This window comes from Tinamus guttatus, unplaced genomic scaffold, assembly GCF_059628265.1.
Source record: "Tinamus guttatus ecotype Peru unplaced genomic scaffold, ASM5962826v1 Tinamus_guttatus_pri_ptg000150l, whole genome shotgun sequence".
Classification (NCBI taxonomy): domain Eukaryota; kingdom Metazoa; phylum Chordata; class Aves; order Tinamiformes; family Tinamidae; genus Tinamus; species Tinamus guttatus.
In genome coordinates this window covers 198,028-217,678 of record NW_028288684.1, presented here as the reverse complement: position 1 = coordinate 217,678, position 19,651 = coordinate 198,028, and the positions used below count along the sequence as shown (strand labels likewise).

The 19,651-nt window shown below is 43.9% G+C and overlaps 1 protein-coding gene across 3 annotated transcripts in view; it reads left to right on the top strand.

Moving 5' to 3' along the window:
* The first annotated feature begins 6,225 nt into the window (after positions 1-6,225).
* The window catches only part of CAB39L (calcium binding protein 39 like), a 37,862-nt gene continuing 24,436 nt past the window's right edge, over positions 6,226-19,651 (top strand). Inside the window, exons 1-2 of one of the 3 annotated variants that reach the window (XM_088522169.1) lie at positions 6,226-6,461; positions 15,013-15,157. In XM_088522169.1, the coding sequence (XP_088378295.1) occupies positions 15,056-15,157 (102 nt within the window). In that variant the 5' untranslated portion in view covers positions 6,226-6,461; positions 15,013-15,055. Of the gene's footprint in view, positions 6,462-14,891; positions 15,158-19,651 lie in introns of those variants that run through there. The other 2 variants (XM_088522168.1, XM_088522167.1) reach the window with 2 other exon arrangements.

The window sequence follows — 19,651 nt, the reverse complement described above, 5'->3', positions numbered from 1 at the left end:
AGGCAATAATTCCTGCATTTTGAGAACCAGAATAGATCTGTGTAAATTTTGAAATGCTTTCTTATTAATAAATATATTCATTTCTTGTTTCAAAAAGAGAGAAAAATCTGTTTTTAAACTTCTTTTCTCCAGATAAGGTTTTATTCATAAGTATATAGAGAGCATTGAACTTTTCTGCAGTTCTGCAGAAACAGTCAAAGATTTTCATTGCATGGTAGCTTTAAAATTACGAGGTGATTTTTAAAGAAGCAGTTTGGGGACTTTCCTGTCACATTCCCCCTGTCAAGGCCACAGCTGTAAGTCTTTGGGCCTGAGAAGCTCTGCTCAGTTTAGTCAATAGAGAATCTTGTCTCCTTGTGACACTGGCCTTGAGCACAGCATTGGAGAAAGTGAAATGAGAGAGAGGGAGAACTGAGGTCCTGAATGGATATTTGAATTAGATAGTGTTCTGCAGGCACTCAAAATCAGATAGCTTCTGACTGCAATGTGAGTACTGCTTCTTTGGAAAGAATGTTGCTACCTCATGTCTGGGCTGGTGGAGTTTGACACTCACTTTGCAATTGATTGGTTGTACCTTATTCATTTTCAGGTCTAATATGAGTGGTTTTATTTATACTGGATAGTAGCAGTATTTTATCCTTCAAAAGTACAAGTTTTGATAGCAAGAAGATTTGGGTTTTTTAAGTGCATACTTAGAAAACACACGTAGGAGGACAAAAATTGTAAGGAGGAAAGCCACAGGAAGAAAGCAGCTGGGTAAAGTGCCCTTATCAAGAGAAAAGTGTCACTTCTTGGACTGTTTGCAGAGGCTGTAGCAATGCTTGAACGTAGATCTGTTTGCTGTAGAAGGAAGGGCCTGTCAGATTTCACATTGCGAGACATGCAGAGGTGTGATGTTTGCCAAAGAGATTTCCCTTGCTGCTTGACCTGATGATGTGTTATTGACCCTATATACTTACAGGCTGATGTTTCTGTCATGTGGTGAGTTGTTTCCTTCTAGATGTTCATAGTCCCCGGCTGTTCCTCGCAGGCAGAGGCTACCAGGGAGCATGGTTGGATCAAACCTCACCCAGATGCATCGTCTCTTGTCCCTCCACATCGGAGCTTATGCTGAAGACGGGCTCGCTGCTGCAGTTTACACTCTTTTCAGCCAAATAAGCACTGGTTTGGCTTCAGCTTTTCCCTTTAGACTTCAGTGGCTTTCCCAAGCTCATGTAAAAACACATAAAGCAACTGGAAACTCCTGTTTTTGTTGTTCTGAGCCCGCTCCTTAATCGGCACAGGGTCCTGTCTCTGCATTGGACTTTCCTGACAGTGTTTGCTCTCTCATATGAGGAGATTGCTTGGAAAATAAAAAGGTTCTGTGGGTAAATTCTGGTCTTTGCTGCCCTGAAACTAACCGGAATGCAGTAAATGGGTGTCTTGATGCAGATGTAGGGAGAAGAACCGTCTTGGAGCTCTTTGCTCAGGCTTAAGAGTAAGCAGCAATCTGCTGTATCCAAGTACTGCAGTTATGATTTCAAATTTTCCCAAGAACAGCAATAGTTACTCTCTTTTAATCTTTAAAGGTAAGGAGCGTGGAGCCTGCTGTAGCTGATGAACGCGATGGTTTGGGATAAAACCTCAGGAAGTTGCTCGCGTGCCGATTGCTAGAAGCTGGGACAGTGCAGTGACCAACCCGCTGGTGTGTGTCTCTCTTTATTCTTTGCATTTGGGGTCAGCTGTACTTGGACATGAATTTGATGGAACTTTAGCCTGATCCAGAGTGACAATTCTTACCTACTGCCATTCCTTAACAATTTATTTATTGATTTATTTTTGCTTGCTGCTAATTCAGTTTTCTCATCTGAAAAAGCAAGTACCTCACAGGAGTGCGATGTGCTCAAAGGAGATGTCTTAACACGCAGGACCCCATGCTGTCCTACTGACTTGTGCCTAGCGTTAAACAAATTGTTTACTGAAGCCACATAGAAAGCAGTGATGGAATTTGGTATTTGGAAGAGGCCTGAACAGTGGTGTTAGTGTTTGGCTATTTCAGAAATGGGAGTTGACAGGTAATGCTTTTATCTGTATGAAGAAATTTTGAAATCTAATGAAGAAAGGTGCTACAAGTGACGCAAGGGCTGTCTTCCAACATTCTACACAGTCTGGGCTTTTTCTCTATAGAGAACCTTTTTTCCTTTGTTACTGTTTTTTTGTTTGTTTTAAGTATGCTGTAATACATAATGAAGATTTCTGTGCTACGCCAGTGATGAAAGGTGAAATTTTAGATCATCAGCTAAGCTCTTTTTCTTCTGAAGTGAGGTTTTTTTATACATTTTAAAATGTTTTTTTGTATTTTAAAATCTACAAATAGAATAGTGGGTTTTTTTGTTTGTTTGTTTTCTTTTAAGTACTTAAGCCAGTGAAGTGGCCCAGAAAACAGAGCTGGGATAGAGGCAGTTTGGAGAAGTTCTTAGTTCTGATTTATGTTGGGATACAGCGCATCTAAAATTACATTCCTTGAGTGATTTTTTTTTGAACGGATATGATGTTTATATCTATATTTTATTTTTCAGTTGCTGAGCTTTAGCAAGCCCCTGTTTAGAGATTAAATTCTTGTTTGGTGTGGGAGGGTGCAAGGATACAGCTAATCTGTCTTCTCTACTTGGAAGAAAGAATGGAGCTAATGGACATCTTTAAGACATACACAGTTTTAAATATTCTGGCCGCTGTGCGCAGCATTTCGTACACACAGTGTTTCATATTTATGGTAGAGGCACCAATGTTGGTGCCCGAGTGCTGGAGTAAAGTATATATGAATAATATGATCGATAAAAACTGAGCAGGCTGTGAGAGCTTGTACAGGTCATTCACAACAGAAAAACTTAGCAAATGCATTGAGTAACGGAGCCAAAGGCAGTATGTGCTGAAGCGCACTAGAGGGAGCCAGGAGGAAGAGGAGGGGGGAAACCTGCCGAAGACCCGTGTGTGTGTTTAGGAATAGAGTATCCAAAGAATCATTTTAAATCCCACTGCGTGCGGTAGCCAAAATACCGTGTGGAGAAGGGAGGGTTAGGTGAAGATGCAGAAGATATTACAGGGTGTTGTGTGGTTGTCCCTGTTGCTCTTCCAAGAGAGCTGAGTGGAATGAAGATCTGGAAGCTTGTAAAATAATATGCAGGCATGACATTCCTGTAAAAACCTCTCCTCTTTTATGAGATCTTTAAAAATGTTACTGGAAACGCTTTTTATATTACTTTGTTGTAAAGCGAAATGCATTGAGTTGAAGCTTAACAGCTTTACAAGGGAGATAATCAAAGTAAACTATTTTAATTCCTCCCACATGCCTCCCTGATAAACTGTAATATGGATGTCTTGGGATTGGTGAAAGCAGGAGGAATCCCTACGTGTCGGTTTTCTTTTTATTTATGTATTTTTGAAGCACAGGGCCTCTTTAGTATTCTGAAGTTTCCCCTCTTGATCTCCAATATTACACAACTAAACCTGCTGATGGATTGCACTGAATTTTGATTGCCTGGGGCCCTGGCACTGAGCAATTTGGGGGGAAAGGTGGTTTTTTATGTGTCTGTTTTCATCTGAAGCCCCTCAGGGCTTTGGGATGCCGGTAGCAGCCTTGGAGGAGGTCGACAGCCTGCAGGCAGGTGATTAAGTGAACAGAATTAATATACATGCGCGTTACATGTTTATTACGGGCCGCTGTAATATATTACCACCACACTCAGTGTTGGAGCTCTGCAGCTTCTCTTATCCATTGCAGTGGATAGAGAAAAATGGTAGGAATAATGGGTTGAATTTTTTATTTTATTTTCTTTTTTATTTTTTTTCCCTTTGGCTCTTTTTAGATGGCAGTGAGTTTAAGACAGCGAGGGCAAACATTTCTCAAAAGTGCTCTCACCGTGTATTAGCCTGAGGACTGTGTTCACTGTAAAGGTGAAAGCCTGATGTTTCTTGAAGATGTGCAGGCTGGAGCTTTTCAGCAGCGTACGGGGGTTGTATTTATATTTTGGGGTACTTTGAGAGTCTAGGGACTCTCTAGTAGTAGTCTGCTGACTACTCAGAATCAGGTCATTCCGGATTGGAGATGGCTTCCTAAACTGAAGAAAACATAGTTTCTCTTGAAATATTTAACAGCCTCTTGGCAAACAAAATGTATCAGGTGAGAGCACCGAGCACTTAGGACTTAATTCATGTAGGATGGTCCAGAGCCTTTTCCCAGCATCTGAGGATTAAATGTGTGGAAAATGAAACAGGAAAAGGTTACAGTGCCCGCCAGAGCTTTGGCCTGGAGTGGCCACAGAGGGACCTCTCCTGCCTGCTGAAGCGCTGCTGGGCCTGCTGGGGAAAGGGAGCTTGCCCTAGGGAGAGCTCAGCTGGAGGAAAAACAGGAGTCGATTCCCTCAAAAATCAAAATACGCAGAGGAAAGCAGTGACGTAACCCACTTAGACTTCTGCGCTGTCTTGGGAAAAGCCAGTACTTTCACTGGAGCCCGGGAGCAGAATTCCTGTCGTCTGATGTTTCCATAACTGCTCAAAGACGGAGGCAGCGTGTTACACCTACGCTGTAGGCCCCCGATGGGCACCTGGGGTTACGTACCTCAAGAGATGTCCCCTCTGGGGACACCTGGAGCCAAACGAGGTGAATCCAGCCTCTAGGTCTGCGCTGGAGGGGTGTTTTGGTGTGGGTTGGGAGCCCCGGATGCCGCCTGTGCCCCTTGCTGCAGCGCTGCGGGGTGCCAAGGGAGCAGCAGGGGTTTGCCAGGGCTGCGGTAGAAGCTGGTTTTCAGGGCAGCCCCAGAATCCAGGCATGAGTTTTCCTCACGGTGAGTTCTGCAAAGCGTAGGCGCAAACCACAGCGTGGTTTCCAAAGAGCACGGACCAAAATAGAGGAAGAGCGGAGAGAAGCCAGGCATGCTGCTCACTCCTGGCCATTCCGAGGGACCCTTTCCTGAGGCTCCTGCATGTATTGCCTTGCTTGGGAAGGAGCCTTGCTAGCGAGGGATGTTAGCCCTTTAAAAGGTTGACGTTTGGGCTGCACCCCTCAGAAATGAGGTTAAAATGCTTCTCCGAGGCATCGGACTTCCCCGCTGCCTCTGCTGTAGGGCTGTGAATCGCTACCCCAGGTGAGCCCTAAATTAAGATCTGCAGGATGGTCCTAGGGTTTCCTTGCAGTACAGCACTGGAAAGGATGTGAAACTTTGGCTGGACCTGGCACTGAGAAAGAGGGGGCAGAAGGTGAAATCTCACCCCGAGCTGGTGATCTGGACACAAATACACACCCAGCCCTCGTGTACACTGGGGCTCGACCACGGGCTGCGCGGGGATGGTGTTTAAACCCTGTGCTTGCTGCATGATAACCAGCTGGGGAGAAGCCACCGGCAATTCCCTCTGCACAGATGTGGCGCTTGCTGAGAAATAGCTGCTGAGAGAGGAGTGCAGCATTAAAAGTTCCTTTAATTGCTTTTTGCTTTATGCGTGTGCTTGCTAATAGCTGCTAGTGCTTGTTGTTTCCTAATATTTCTAGTGCATGATTTTTTTCTTTCTGTCCTGTCACATTACACTTTAAAAAATGCTTAGAGTATACTCTGTGTGTGTGTGTATGTATATATATATATATATATATATATGTATATAAATGAATTGATGTAGATATCTATTTTTTTTTCCTGAAAAGAAGCTATTCTGATCTTTACGCTGTAATATGCAGTCAGGCAGGAGCCAGCAGGCACTTGGGTTTCTCCAGGCAGGGCTCCTCCAGCTGAAAGCTCCCCGGTGCTAACACGTTGATTTTATCCCGTTATCTTGCAGGAGCAGAGCGCGGTCGGCCTCCCTCGCTTGTGCGCCGAGCGGGAAGGCAAGGTGAATAATTCAGTGGCAGCAGCGGGTGCCACGTGAGCGGCGCCCGGACCCCGCGGCGATGCCTGCGCCGCGCCGCAGGGCCCACGAGGGGCCGTGGAAACTTACAGGCGCCTCTGGCAACTTGTGGCATCTCTGCTCCTGTCGCGAGCGCCGCGGGGCTGGTGCCAGGGCTGCCCAGGGCGCTGGGGACGGGGCTCCGCGCGCCCACGCCGGGCGCACGGGTGCCCCTGGCACGGGGAGGAGGCGAGCGAGGCCCCGGGTCCGGCGGAGGGGAGTGGAAATTTCCAGCGCTTGGAGCGCGGGTGAAGCCTGTGCGTGTTGCAGCGAGCGCTGCTCTTAACGTGCTATTTTTTTCTTTCTTTTTTTTTTTTTTTTCCCTTTTCCCCCGTGGGTAACGGCTCCGAAGATGAGCGAGTGACTGGATGCCGGGATCTTGTTTTCGCTGCCACGTGTCAAGGCTGAGGACGAACTTGGGTTAAATGGCAGATAAATAGGGCCCCGGGGGCCGGAGCGGTGCCTCGGGGGCTGGCGGAGAGCTGTCTTCAGCACCTCGACATGGAGCTGCGCGCGGCCCCGTAGAGCCGCCGGACCCTCTGCGCGCGGTGAGTATCGGCTGAGCTTGTTCCCAAATTACATAAAGTTCGGGGGCTTGGTAAAACTTGTGTTTTCTAGCTAGCAAGAGCATTTTCAGCCCAAGCTACTCATGTTTATTCTCTATAGTTACGCTGTTAGCTTTTTATAGCTTTGTAAGCTGCGTTACCAGGAGTGGCTTGTTAAAAAAAGGCGATCCTAAACAATGCTCCTTCTGTTACATAAGGCACTGGCTCTGAGACCAGGCGCTCCGTGTCCATGGAATATCTCTGGATATGGCTTTATTTACAGTGTGGTTTCCAAAAATAAAATATCTGCAATATATCATTTCTCTTGCTCCTCTCTGCTGCCTGCCTGCAGCTGCGGACTTTCTGCTGCGATGCAGAGGAATGAGAGCCTAGCCACTTGCATAAGAACCTCGGGAGCTGGTAGGGATGGATGCAGGATGAGTATGTGTGTGAACTGCCACAAGAAAGTGCATGTGTAAGTTAACCATCTCTCTGTTTATAGCTTGTAGGTCTTGTCAACCTGACATGCTGCTTCCATGAAAGGGGCTCTTTGGAAAGTCTGTATTGGGGGCTAAACTTCTGTTGAACTTGAGGGAAGGTTTTCTGCATACAGACTTTCTTGGAGTAATTTGAGTAGTGAAGTGAAATAAGTGATAAGCCAAATTCCGTAGTTTCTGAGCACATTAAAGTACTGCATCTGGCTTGCTAAAGGCACAGGCAGGTTAATGCTGTTGGGAGAGGTAATTTTTAGTGATACGAAACAAAAAGCAAAAACCTTATTAACATTTCTCACTACTGGACTTAGAGGAAGTCCTGTTCTCTCTTGGCTGCTGCCTGTGTTGTTTAAAATTCTATAACCGGTTTCCATTATTTCGGCAGTTGTTGTGATTAGAAACGGAAACTTGTTTTTCCCTTTTTCTTAAATAAATGAAAACCGTTAGAAAGGTGTTCTCTTAGAATTATACACACTTCAGAAACATTAGTTAAGAGACCTTATTCTTCATAGCTAAGCTTGTGGGAATTTTGCTCTGGATTACAATTAGGCATAGAATTGAATTCTTAATTTTTTAGGTTGAAAGACCTCCATGTTGATGAATGGAAATAGGGATCCCAAATATTCTAGACTTTCACCAATCCTGCCAAATGCAGTGACTGTAGGATGTACCAGTTTCTTACTACCTCTGTGTTGAATAAAACTAGAAATATAATCTGCTGCTTCTAGCTAGTTTTGTCAGTGGTGGAGTCTACATAATCCTGTGGTACAAGGATGGTCCTTGCAGGCAGGAGTATGGATGAAAGTTCTGCATGGTTTTAGAATCTGAACATTGTATAGCATTACAACACACAGATATTGTTGTATAATGTATGTTTTGTGATAGGAGCAGTAGCACAGGATACTAGACAGCAAAGTCAAATGCTCGGGATGTTCCTAACCTTAAATCTGGCATTTATGTCTATCAATACGGCTTGTCCTTTCTACCTTACTGAGGATATACCCATTAAGATTTAGCCTTGAATTACATAAACACACACTTGCACCTCTTTTCCTGTGATCACTGCCTCATCCTGGCTTTAGTCTGAGGAACATCCCAGCTGTAGTGTCTGCTTTAGCAGCCCTGTGTCTCTAGCATCCTTCCTTCTTGTGCTGGTACAGCTCTTCATAAGATGAACTGGACTGGAAACTTTGCCCTTTTTTTTTTTTTTTTTTCCTTTCTTTTTCCTCATGAGACTTCTCTTAATCCTGGATCAATTCATCAATTCCTCAGCCTGGTTCACCACATGGCCATGCAAAAAACAAAACAAAACAAAACCGTGTGAGTCCAGAGGTTGTGGTGTGGGAATGTGACTAGGCAAGGGGTAGGATCTGTCATGGAACAAAATGTTTACCACCCAACTGTGGCCTGGGCACCCAGATAGCTATTCAGTGTTTCATTTCATCCCTAGTGTTTGCTGAGAGACTAAGTAGTTTTTTTATTTTTGTTGTATGGCATCCAAACCGTCAATTAAATATAAAATGATTAATTTCTTTGAGTGCTTCTACAGAAGAACATCCCAGCACTTGAGTGGGTCATCACCACCAATGCCTTTAATTTCATAATAGTATTGTACAATTAAGTGCTATTGTTTTTCCCATTCTCTGCCAGTAGACAGACTAAGGGTGGAATTGCCTGTACATCTGCCATGTCTGATCTTCAAGATGAGTGGCACCTGTTTAAAAAGGCACTAAAAAAACACAGGGTCAGCACTACAGCACCGTCTTGTATCTTCAAGGTGAAGCTTCAGCCAGCACCCACCTTCATGCCAGGTACTTCCAAAATCAGGAATAGAAAAAGTAGCCAACTGTAAGGGCTTATTATGAGTGAATTTCTGGGTTTTCGAGTAATCCTGTTGCAGAGCAGAGGCAGTGCTCATTCACTCTAACATGAAACTTCTCCTCTTTTGTCTCATTTACAACATACCTTTCAAAATCTGCAATTCACTGGGGCTTTTACACGTAACTTCTCTTGTATAGCCTTGATTCATCCTGCTTGCTGAATGAAACGTGGATCACGGGAGGGAAATTGGACATGGGTGGACAAATTGGACTGGCCCAGGTGTTCATGTGTCTTCTGTATCCCTGTTTGAGTACTTGACCCTGTAATTGCAACAACTTGACCAAATGCTGTAGGAGAGCAGTGAGGAGGGAGTGAAGCATCTCATTCATTTTATAGAGACTAATTAGTAAAACTCTGATGAAAGTGCTAATTAAAAACCCAAATGTATAGATTTTATGCCCATTGGGGTGAATAGAAAATGAAGATGTCTTTTCTTTCCAGAAAAAAATCTCTCAGGATGAATTAATAAAACATTTTGATTCTGATATATCAGTAGGTGAAGGCTTAGAGGTAAGGAAAGACAAATGCCTGATGCTTGCTTGTCTCCGTTTGAAAGGAGGGAAATTATCCGCTCATTCAATTTTGAAGAGCAAACTGCTTGTCCTGAGGAGCATCTGAGAAGCACACGTTGACCGGATCACACACTCTCATTCCTGTGCTGGTGGGCAGGAGGAAGTGTTTGCTCTTGAACTGCTTGACTGAGTCCCTCTGTAGTGGGCTCGGCTGCTGATAAAGTTGCTGTCTGCATTTTCTTCCTCTGTTTTTCTTAAAAGCTCTACTTCACTGTAATCTATTAAGAAATAATATGGTTAATAGCAAAAGAGAACTTGGGGAGAGTGACTCTCGACAGAACTAGGTTTCTTAGAGTGCTTCTTAGTTGTACTGAAGAGCTCTAGCTGCCCCTTTTTTTAGCACATTCTGCTTATGAACTGATCAGTTGGCAGAGGAGATGTTTGATGGCTGATAAAGCATAGTCTGGAGTGTCGAATGATTAGGCTTTATTTTTGGCACGGCCACTCATTTTTTTTTTGATGTGGCTTTGGACAAGTCACTTTTTGTGCTTCAGGTTTCCCTTTGTAGAGAGCGGCGGGTACGAGTATGCGTGCTGCTTTTTTGCAAGTGTGTTTTCCATCTTAATTAAATGTTTGCAGAGCTGGAGGGCTCTGAGGGGAGGCGTGCTCCGAGTATAAAGAGGTGCTGTGTTATTTCTGACACAGCTACCGACTACCCCAGGACTTGCTTCTGGGAAAGCTCATATGCTTCTGGATTCAACTGACTGCTTTAGTCTTTCTCATTTTTTTTTCCAGTATTTTGACTTTAGCAGATTCACCTAAACATTTAGAAAGTGATTTTTTAAACTGTCTTTTGCTGTCTTTGTCTTTTAAATAAAAGCAAAACTTTTTTTTTCTCTACCGAATAATATTCCTTGAAATTATTTTGAGGAGAGTAGAGCTCTTCAGGTGTGTTACTCTCCAGCACAGCAGGCTGAAACGTCCTGTTTGTACCAGTGGCCAGAGCAGGCTCTGGAAAGGCGCCGTGTGCCACGTGAGAGTGTCCCCCATGAGCAGGACACCCAACCTGAGCTGCTCCAAGTTGGCTCAGTGAGATACAGCTGTTTCTTTCCTAGGTCTCCTCAGCTCCTGACGAGAGTGAAGGTGAGCTACTGTCATCACAACTAGTGCTGAGAAAGCTGGCTGTTCCCCCTTAGGAAATCAGAAACAACTGCAGTGTGTTTCTGATGGTATAAAACCACATGCCACTGAATAACCATTAGATGTAAAAAGTTTTCCTGGAAAGTAGGAAGGGACTTTGCTCAGGCCAGTCCCTTGCTGCCAGACAACTCTCAAAGAAATTTATGAACAGATGCTCAGTGTTGTGCCTGGTTATTTCAAACTCTCAAGGCTCCAATGGTTAGAAAGCTTCAATTTTCAGCTTTATTCACTGACACTTTATAGCTATTTGTTTGTGCATAAATAATGGTTGTTATTTTGTTAGCTGAAACAACTTTTTTATTTTTTATTTTTAAACTCCTGCTATAATCCTGTTTCCCTGTGTTTTTGTTCTTATGCTAATCAGGGTGAGCAATTGTAGTGTCCCCCGACATGCCAGCCTTTTCATTTTTCTCCTTCATCCTAGGGTCTTTTTTTCTGCACCAGTTCTCATTTTGCTGGATTTTATTTGACTGGGTGATTTGGATTATATATGGTAGTCTAGGTGAAGTTTTTCAGCACTTTGTGCAAAAATATTAATTTTGTATTTTCAATAGAATTTGCTTTCTTAATTAATCATAGATTTATATTTGTCATTCTCTTGTCTGCCAAATATTGGTATAGTCACCAGGCAACCCTTTCATTTCTCATGTTAATTCTGCATCTTGAAGCAGATTCACTTCTGTCTTTGAGTGCATTAGCTGATACTTTTTATTCCATTTTTGTTTCTTCAGTCCTTGAGACTCTCCAGTTCCTCAGGTACTGATATTTCAGTCTTCTTCTGTATTGACAAATTCTGGTTTTGTGTCATGAGGGTTTGTTAGTAGGCTCTTAATTCTTACAGCTTTGTCAATAAAGTCCAGTTCCAAAATTGCTAGTGGCTCTTTTGGCAAATAAGTCTCCCTTTATGCTGTATTTTTCCTTCTTTTTTTTCTATTTTATTCAATTCAGTGTATTTCTACCTCAAATGTGTGAGCTCTCCTGGGTTTGCCATGTCTTGCAATATACTTTCTTAGCAAGAGATTGCAGTATGAGTTATCATGGGTGAACCTGTGTTGCTTTTGGGGGGGTTTCCTTCATTGCTGCCTTTCAATTATTTTTAGAAGTTGCTGGGCACACTGCCCATATCATCCCACTCTCTGCCAGTAGTAACTTTTGAACTTACGGGCCCCTTTCAGGCAACCTTGACAGGCAGCTGTGTCTGGAACAGAACTGAGGCCCAACAAATTAGGTGAAAATAGATGATGAAGGAATAAGAAATTTCAGCAAGATGAGTGCCTCTATAGAAGAGAAAAGCTCCTGAGTGAAGTATAGATGGAAGAGCACCCGTGTGAAGAGGAGGGCAGGGTGGGAGTGCTCCAGCTGTAGGAGGTGCTTTGGCCAAAGCCCATGCTTTCTTAGGTGCTGGAGAAGCCAGCCATGAGAAACAAATCTGGAGGGGAAGAGCCCTTGTTTTATGGAAGAGCCAGCCATAGAGTTGAGGGATGTGACCCTTAACTTCACTCTGCTGAGATCACAGCAGTAATTTTTGCCCCCGTTTGCTTCTGTGTGTAACTGTGAAGAGCATCTGCTGCGAGGCTTTCCAGGCATGGAACAGGAAAGCAGACCTGAGCCTGATGATAACCCTATTTTCTGGAGTGTGGCATGAATGGAAACTCCTGCCAGATGCTAATGGGGTAAATACTTCGCCCTGGAGGGGGGTAAAACCCATGGAGATCTTAGATGCCTTTTGCTGTCTGCCAATGGCCATCATTTCCCCTTTTCCTCTCCACCTGCCTCCGCTTGCAGGCAGTGGATGCCTTCCTTTGCATGCAAGACTGATAAATGCAGTGGAGAGTTGGCTCTGTTCAGCAGAGGGGTGAACCCAACAGTCTCCTGAGTCCCTTCCTGCTGTGTGACCAGTGATCTTGCTGTTGGGATTGGGACATTGGGAACAGCCTGAGGTGAAGTTTAAGGATCAGTTATCCCTGAGCAGTGCTGAGGTGAGTCAGGGGTGAGCTGGGAACTCTACAGTGGGAAAGTCTTAGTGTAGCTGCTCAAAAATCGTGTCGGAGCTATGGCAGCATGGGGGATTGCTTAAATACAGACATGTTCTACATACATATGCCAGTTATTCCCTTTTTTTTTTTTTTTTTCAGAGGGAGAGGGAAGGGAAGTGCTTGTGATGCACAGTGAAGGCACCAGTTAGGAAGATAGACTTTTAATCTCAGAGCTTCTAGTTTGTGATTCCTTCAGTTTTAAAATCAAGTGACTTCCCCTTATGCTCTTCGCTGTTCAGAGGCATCTAGAAGAAAGGAGATGAAAGGATATTTTTAGCAGTCTGGATTAAACTGCCACACCTGGGTTGAAAACAAAATTTGCTGAAATGCAGGGTGCCAGTCAGGCTTTTGTTCTCTTAATCTTCCTCTTACACCTTCATACATTTCATAACCCTTGTCTTCATGGCTAATAAAACTGTGCAGAGTCGGGTCCTTTTCTAAGTGAGTTTGTTCTGTGCTCCTAATCTTTTACTTGCAGATTGTGTCTGGTTGTGTAGAGCTTGCTAGCAGCTTTCAAGTTGATTTGAAATGCTCGATCTGGCTGCAAGCATGAAGCTGGCAGGTGAGAGGCCCCTCCTTTTCCAGGACTCATGCAGCTGAACATGCCCAAATGAGCCAGTCGTTAGGTGGACGGGTCGTCGGCAGTGCTTGCTGGCGAGTCGAGGGGTGCAGCCCTGCTCGGTTTCCAGGCAAGGTGACACTGCCAAAAATCACAGTGTGAGCTCCATGGGAGCAGTGCTAAGCACTCGTCTTGCCTCCTTGGTCTTGAGCCCGGTCAAGTACTGAGGGTTATCTAGCCAGCACTGCAGAAATAAAAATCAGTCTGAACTGAGCCATGCAGAACTGGAAAATGGAAACCTCAACTTTCAGAAGCCGAATGTGAAAATATTTCTGTAAAACTAACCTAGCAACAAATGAGAAACTGTATACAATTTCATCTGCTCTGGATACCGTTGAGGCACTTTCACTTTAAATATGACATTTTAAAATATTTCCTTCATGTAATAAAAACTGTTCTTGTAAAGCAAATATGCAGAAATATTTTTGAAATGTTTTTAGCAAAACACTAGGGTAGAATCTGTCTGGACATTTCTTTTTTTAGGCACTCCTATGGTTTGGATGCAAAATTTACTGCTTTATTATATGTAACAGAGAGTATATATATAATCTGTGTGTTAATGTTGTATGATATTTTGGGTTTGGTAGCACATGGATATGTGGCACAAATGGGGTTGTGGTTCATGGCAGACTCTGAAGCATTTCAGTAATAACAACAGTGTGAGAGAAGCGTGTTCTTTGGGACCACTAGGAAAATGTTACACAGTTCAGGTGTGTGTGTGTGTGTGTTTGTTTATTTTAGATGTATGTCATGCTTATTTAATTCTCTCATTTGAAACGTCTTGTATAATGCTTTTTAATCATAAGAGATGAGAACGAGTAAGGAAATGGGAGTGATCTGTGTATATGTTTGCTTTCACAAGTGATCATGCAAATGTGCATGGGGGAGGTTGGTGGTTGCTGTTGTCTTTTGTTGTGGAAAGAGATGAAAGTCTGAGATTATTTTTGGTTTTGTGGGTTTTTTTTGTTGTTGTTGTTGTTGTCCTCATGCCTTACAAGCTGGAATGCAGGCCAGAATGATGCTGTGCTTTCCCTTTAAAGCGACACTGGCTTCACCAGAGCCTAGGCTAGTCCAGTCTTTTCCAGTACCTTCAGGGGATATTTGTACCAGCCCCTCAGCAAAACCCATGGGAGTTCACAGCCTAATGCTTGGTAGGATCAGAAGCCTACTGAAACTGAGCTACTTGGTTTCTTTCATGTATTTATACACTGATGTGGTATTTGCCTTTCCAGCCATGCAGAGGAAGAATGTTTTAAATTAAATAAACACAAATATTTTTATTAAAATGCTCTGTCTTTCATTTAAATGTCATGAAAACATTTGTGCCTGTATATGGGCCTGATCCTCTGCTCCGTATTTAAGTCAGGCAGCGTTTTACATAAGCAAGACCTGAACCCGCAGGTACTGAAGAATTCTTGAAGCCTGATAGACTTAGGGGGTAGCTTAAACTACACCATTGCAATGGCCTTTAAGCTGAAAGGAGAAAAGGCAATTGCATGAGTGGTGGCTGTGAAGCTGGGACCTCATCTTGCAATGTTTTAGCCCCAGGAGCCCTGGTCATGAGCTGTGTAAGTGCAGGGCCTTGGAGAGCAGCCGGCCCCTGTGTAGCTGCTTCCCACGTGCTCCTGCTGGCCTGGGAATCCTGCAGCAGCTCTGGGCCAGGGCTGCTGTGGCTTAGGAGGAGCTGCAGCAAGACTGAGTGCCCAAGGCACAGCCCTTTCTTGTGCATGTTGTCTTTGTGTGTTCTATTTTGAAGTTTTGTACAAATCTTAAAAGCATTTTTTTGTTTGTTTCTCATTTGGTTTAAGGCAGCCCTCTTCTATACTGAAAGAAGAAATCCAAGTGAAGAAAAAACATGCCTTTGTTTAGTAAATCGCACAAAAATCCTGCAGAGATTGTGAAAATTCTGAAAGAAAACATGGCCATATTGGAAAAACAAGAAAAAAAAACAGACAAGGTACGAGGTAATGTTGTAGAAGACTGATAAGGTTTTTATGGAACTGGGGGAACAGCAGAATAAAGGGAATGAAATGGTGTTCACTGCTGCCCTGATTCTGCAGGCGCTTTCACAAGTAAGTAACTGGCTGTATGAAGAGGGCTACTGAAATCAGTGAGCTTTTGCATAAGCTAAAGGGCAACAGATGTGGGGGTCAAAAAAAAATGTTGAGATCCAGCAGCCTCATCCAGAAAGAAAGACAAACTACTACTATGAATAGTAACATATCAAGCAAAGTGGCCCACAAGACCATTTGAAAAATATTTTGTTGTTAATTGCTTTAGCAGGGTGATAAATGAGAGGGACGATTAAAGTGTAGGTCCCCACACAGCAGAACTAACTTCTGAGGAACATCGTTCCCAGCAGCCAGCATGTGTGTGTGTATTTAGTGGCGTGTGAGAGATGTCTCTGTCAGTCCTCTCCAAACATTTCTGTGCTCACCTCTCCTAAATGAAAGCTGCTACTCTTATTCTAATTACAGTGCTACATTTTTGCCAATAGAAGCAAAAGCAGGATGAAAAACGAACTCTGACGTAGATCTTCTTTGGTCCTTGTACTTCTGAAATCTTCCCAGTTAGGAAGCTGCACCCCAGCACAGAAAATATTCCCGCTTAGTATTTTGTGCTTCGATAAGGACAAATTGTTACAATTTTTTTTGCATCAGAGGCTCTTACCCTCTGTAGTATTGTGGTAATAGAGGCCTAAAGAAGTATATGCTTTTAATTAATAGCAAACTAGTTTCAGGGTAAAGCTGAGTGACAGTGGAACCAGAAATAGCTGATAAGCTGAAGCAGTTGTAATGCAGCTGATATTTGTATTCAGTTGCTGTGCTTCTCCCTGCTTGTGTATGAGCTTGTAATAGAAATGAACCTTAGTTTCCCGTAGTGTCCTTGGTGGAATTCTCTTGAAACTCTCTGAGGCTGAAAAGAGAGTAGCTTCGAGTGTCAATGGATTTCAGTGAGGCCTCTGGTATTTGATGTCTCATTCCTAAATACCTTCAGTTAACTGAAGAGCTCTGAGAGAATTTGACTCTGAACTAAAACTGAAAGTAAATAAATTACCAGATTCTGCCCTCCTCTGCTGAATGCATCCCTCAGAACCTGTTTAAAGAAGATATTCTAGGCAGAAGCTGTAGACTTTTCTTTTTTTAAGTTTGCTTTGCGTTATAACTCCTCTGAGTGGTGGTTTTGAGGATTCTGACTTTGAGCTTTTTTGTTTGTTTGGATGTCAGTGACAAAGTAGGAGAAATTCAGGCCTCTTAGAAAATTGAAAACTTAATTTAAATTTTTCATAAGCCTCAGAACAGCTGGTGTGTGTTTTCCTCACAAAGTAAAAGATGCGGAAGATTTCCCCTGATTTATTAGGATGGAAACAGCTTGCAAACTTCCTAACGGTGCTTATTCTGCATTAGATTGAAGGGGATACAAACAGGCTGTTAAAAAATATCTAAAAACCTGACAGACTTGTGCAAACTGCGTTAATTTGGATTGTCCTGTATCTTTACCATTTTAGCAGTCAGGTTAGTCAGTAAATGTGTGCTGCTTTTAATGGGGAGCATTAAAGCTTCCCTCTTGCAGCCCTCTTAGCCAGTCTCCTCTTCTGCCTTTGTGTGAGACTGGCAGTCATGGGGTTGAGGTCAGGAAAACCATCAGCCTAAATCAGGAAATTTTGCCTGTATCCCCCCACCATACGTGCCTCCCTTTTGTCTGGGTAAAGGAGACCAAGTCTTGTTCTTGTTATCTCTACCCTAGTTTATCGTGGCTGTGGGAGGCGGTTGCCTCACACATGGGATGAAGTTGAGTAGTCAGGGAAAAGGAGGAAAGGAGCAGGCAGTTGCTTCAGGAGCAAGGCAGCAAGTCAAGAAGCAGAAGTATTTTGGGCAGCGTTTCCACATAGGCTCGCGTGGCTGGCTGAGTCGGGCCTTGTGGTCAGCTGCAGAGGAGGAAGCACAAAGGGCCTTTCTGCCCGAGCCCAGGGGAAGGTCTCGGGTTACTCAGTAAGGTTAGCTGTCATCTAGATGGTTGCGCTGAGCTGGGCTGAAATAAATCCTACCTATTAATGCAAATAGCTTGATTAATGGTCCCACATTCAGGCAAGTAAATCGCAGGGAAGATCTTTAGTACTGTGACAAAGATAAATTTAAAATTTGGCAGGGAAACCAACTCTTGTTAACAGTCACACATCATGTCTATTACTATATACGCAAGGCCTGTGAGCCTAGTAGAGCCGTGTTTATTTGAATGTTGTTTACATTTTCATTTGGGGAAGAAAAGACCAGGATGGGGCCTACACTGGTTCACTGGTTTTCAAACCTTATTCACCCACTAAACTAATGAAAGTGTTCTGCAGGTTTTGTTAAGAATGTTTATAGAAAATTAACTGGAAACAAAAGCAAAGAAAAAAAGCACAGTGCTGTTCTTTGTGCTTTACAGAGACTTGTAGAGATTTTGTATTTTACCTCCAATTTATGCTCCAAAGGAGGGGGGAAGTGTGTCCAACTTTGATAAAAGGGCAGTCGCAGCTCTCATTCTAGAGCAGCTCGCAGGGAGCCCCAGGCCCCACGCTGCCAAAGCTGTGGGAAGCCGTGGGCCTGTGAGAGTAGCAGGTTGGAAATCAGGGCAGTTGGATTTGTCCGATATCCGTGTCCTTATCATTTGCCATGTGAACTGGAGAGGTGCCACTGTGCCTGGGAAATCAAAATTCCCAGGACTTTAGGAGTATGACTCCTAGTGTCCTTGATCTCTCTCCCTTGGAAAGTAGCTGTCAAGCAGAACTTCCTTCAGGGACCTCACTGAGGAGAGGCATCCTGTGACACTTCAGCTCTTACTGTAGTACAGGAATGTGGTTTGTGGGCCAAGGCAGCTGCCAGTATGTTCAGGATGGGCAGGGGGCAGTGGCAAGGCCTAAATAAGTGAACATGGAGAACAACCTTGTTCCCTTTCTTGAGCTGAAGGTGAAGATGCCCCGGGCAGCGGAGATGCTCCACGGTCAGGCGAGGGAAGGCCTGGCCGTTTCAGTCACCGTTCATGTAATTCTCAGTGGGGAACCTTCTGGGCTTTGGATGTATTTCTAAACCAGGCAAAAAGGATCATTCCTTCCAAGCTATGCCCTACACGCATAGAGCGAGCTTAGCAGTAATTTAGTTAAGACCCTTTTTTAGGAATGGAAAGAGGGAGGATGCAACTTGAAAAAGAGAACGAAAGGATGGCACATGTAAGTATAAAGGCCTTTCCCAAGACACATTCCTGTGTATTATATACATACATAATGTCCAGAAGTTTGTGCTTTTTCTGAACAATGCTTATTACTAGTCATAATATAGGATGTATTCAGACTTTCCATAATGCACAAGCTGGTCAATTGATTGCAGTAGAGTCTGTCTTCTTAGATAAGGATTGGTTTTGACCTAGTTTCTCCATGTATCTTTTTATGGAAAAAAAATGTGTTGCCATAATGTTTTTTTATATGTTGTCAGGTGAAAAATAGGTTAAGTTTGAATGTTTATTCCTTGCTTTTATTTTTGCAGAGGGAGGTTGTTTGCTTGCAGGGATGTGTGTGTGTTTAAAGCCTCACAGTTTTCTAAGCTACTCTCTGAAGGCTGATAGAGCACCCTACCATGGCCCCTTTTCCTGTGAAGTGCTCTTTCTAATATCTTCTTTTTCTTTTTTTATATCTCTTTTTTTCTTTTTCCTTTTGAAAATCTACTTCAAAGAAAGTATTGCAGCACTGGGAACATAAGTGCAACAACTGGAGGTTAGGTAGGGTAAGACAGGACTGGAAAAGTGGACTAAAACACCTTCCTTATCCAGCACCTGCCCTTCCCCAACATCTGAGATAAATGACTTCAGTGCCTTTGCATTCCTGGGGCATGTACATTTGCCCTGCCGCCCTCCTGTTTGCACTTTGATGTAGTGTGGAACAATTATATTTATTACAGAATTCCATAAATTTCATCAGGAGTTAATCTCAGCCATATGGACCCAGACTGTGCCTTCTGTTTAATGAGCAGTATCTGCTGTGGGGTTAACAAGAAGGGAAGGGAAGTATTTCATGGCCTGGGAAATGAAGCCTTCCGCAGAGCCTTGGGCTTGCTCTTTGCTGTGCAAACTCTTGTGCTGACCAGAGAACAGTCCCAGTGCAAACAGGGACCAGGGGAGGAGACACCCTGCTAGCAGCAGTGCATGGGAGACTTGTTAAAGAAACCCGAGGAACTGGCAGCAGGCGACATGTTGGCCATACCACTCAATTTACTCCTACAGCAGCCATGTGTCTTGGTGGTGGATGCAGTGAAGGACCTTGCTGCCCTGCATGCACGACCCACCTCCAAAGCGCCGGGGCGATATCCTGACTTGCTGGGGGCCGTTGCCAGCACGAAGCAGTGCGGGTGCCTGCGGTGGGTTGTGCAGCAGGGCCTCTAAACCCCCTCGCTGTTCGCCACACGCAGGGGTGCGGCGC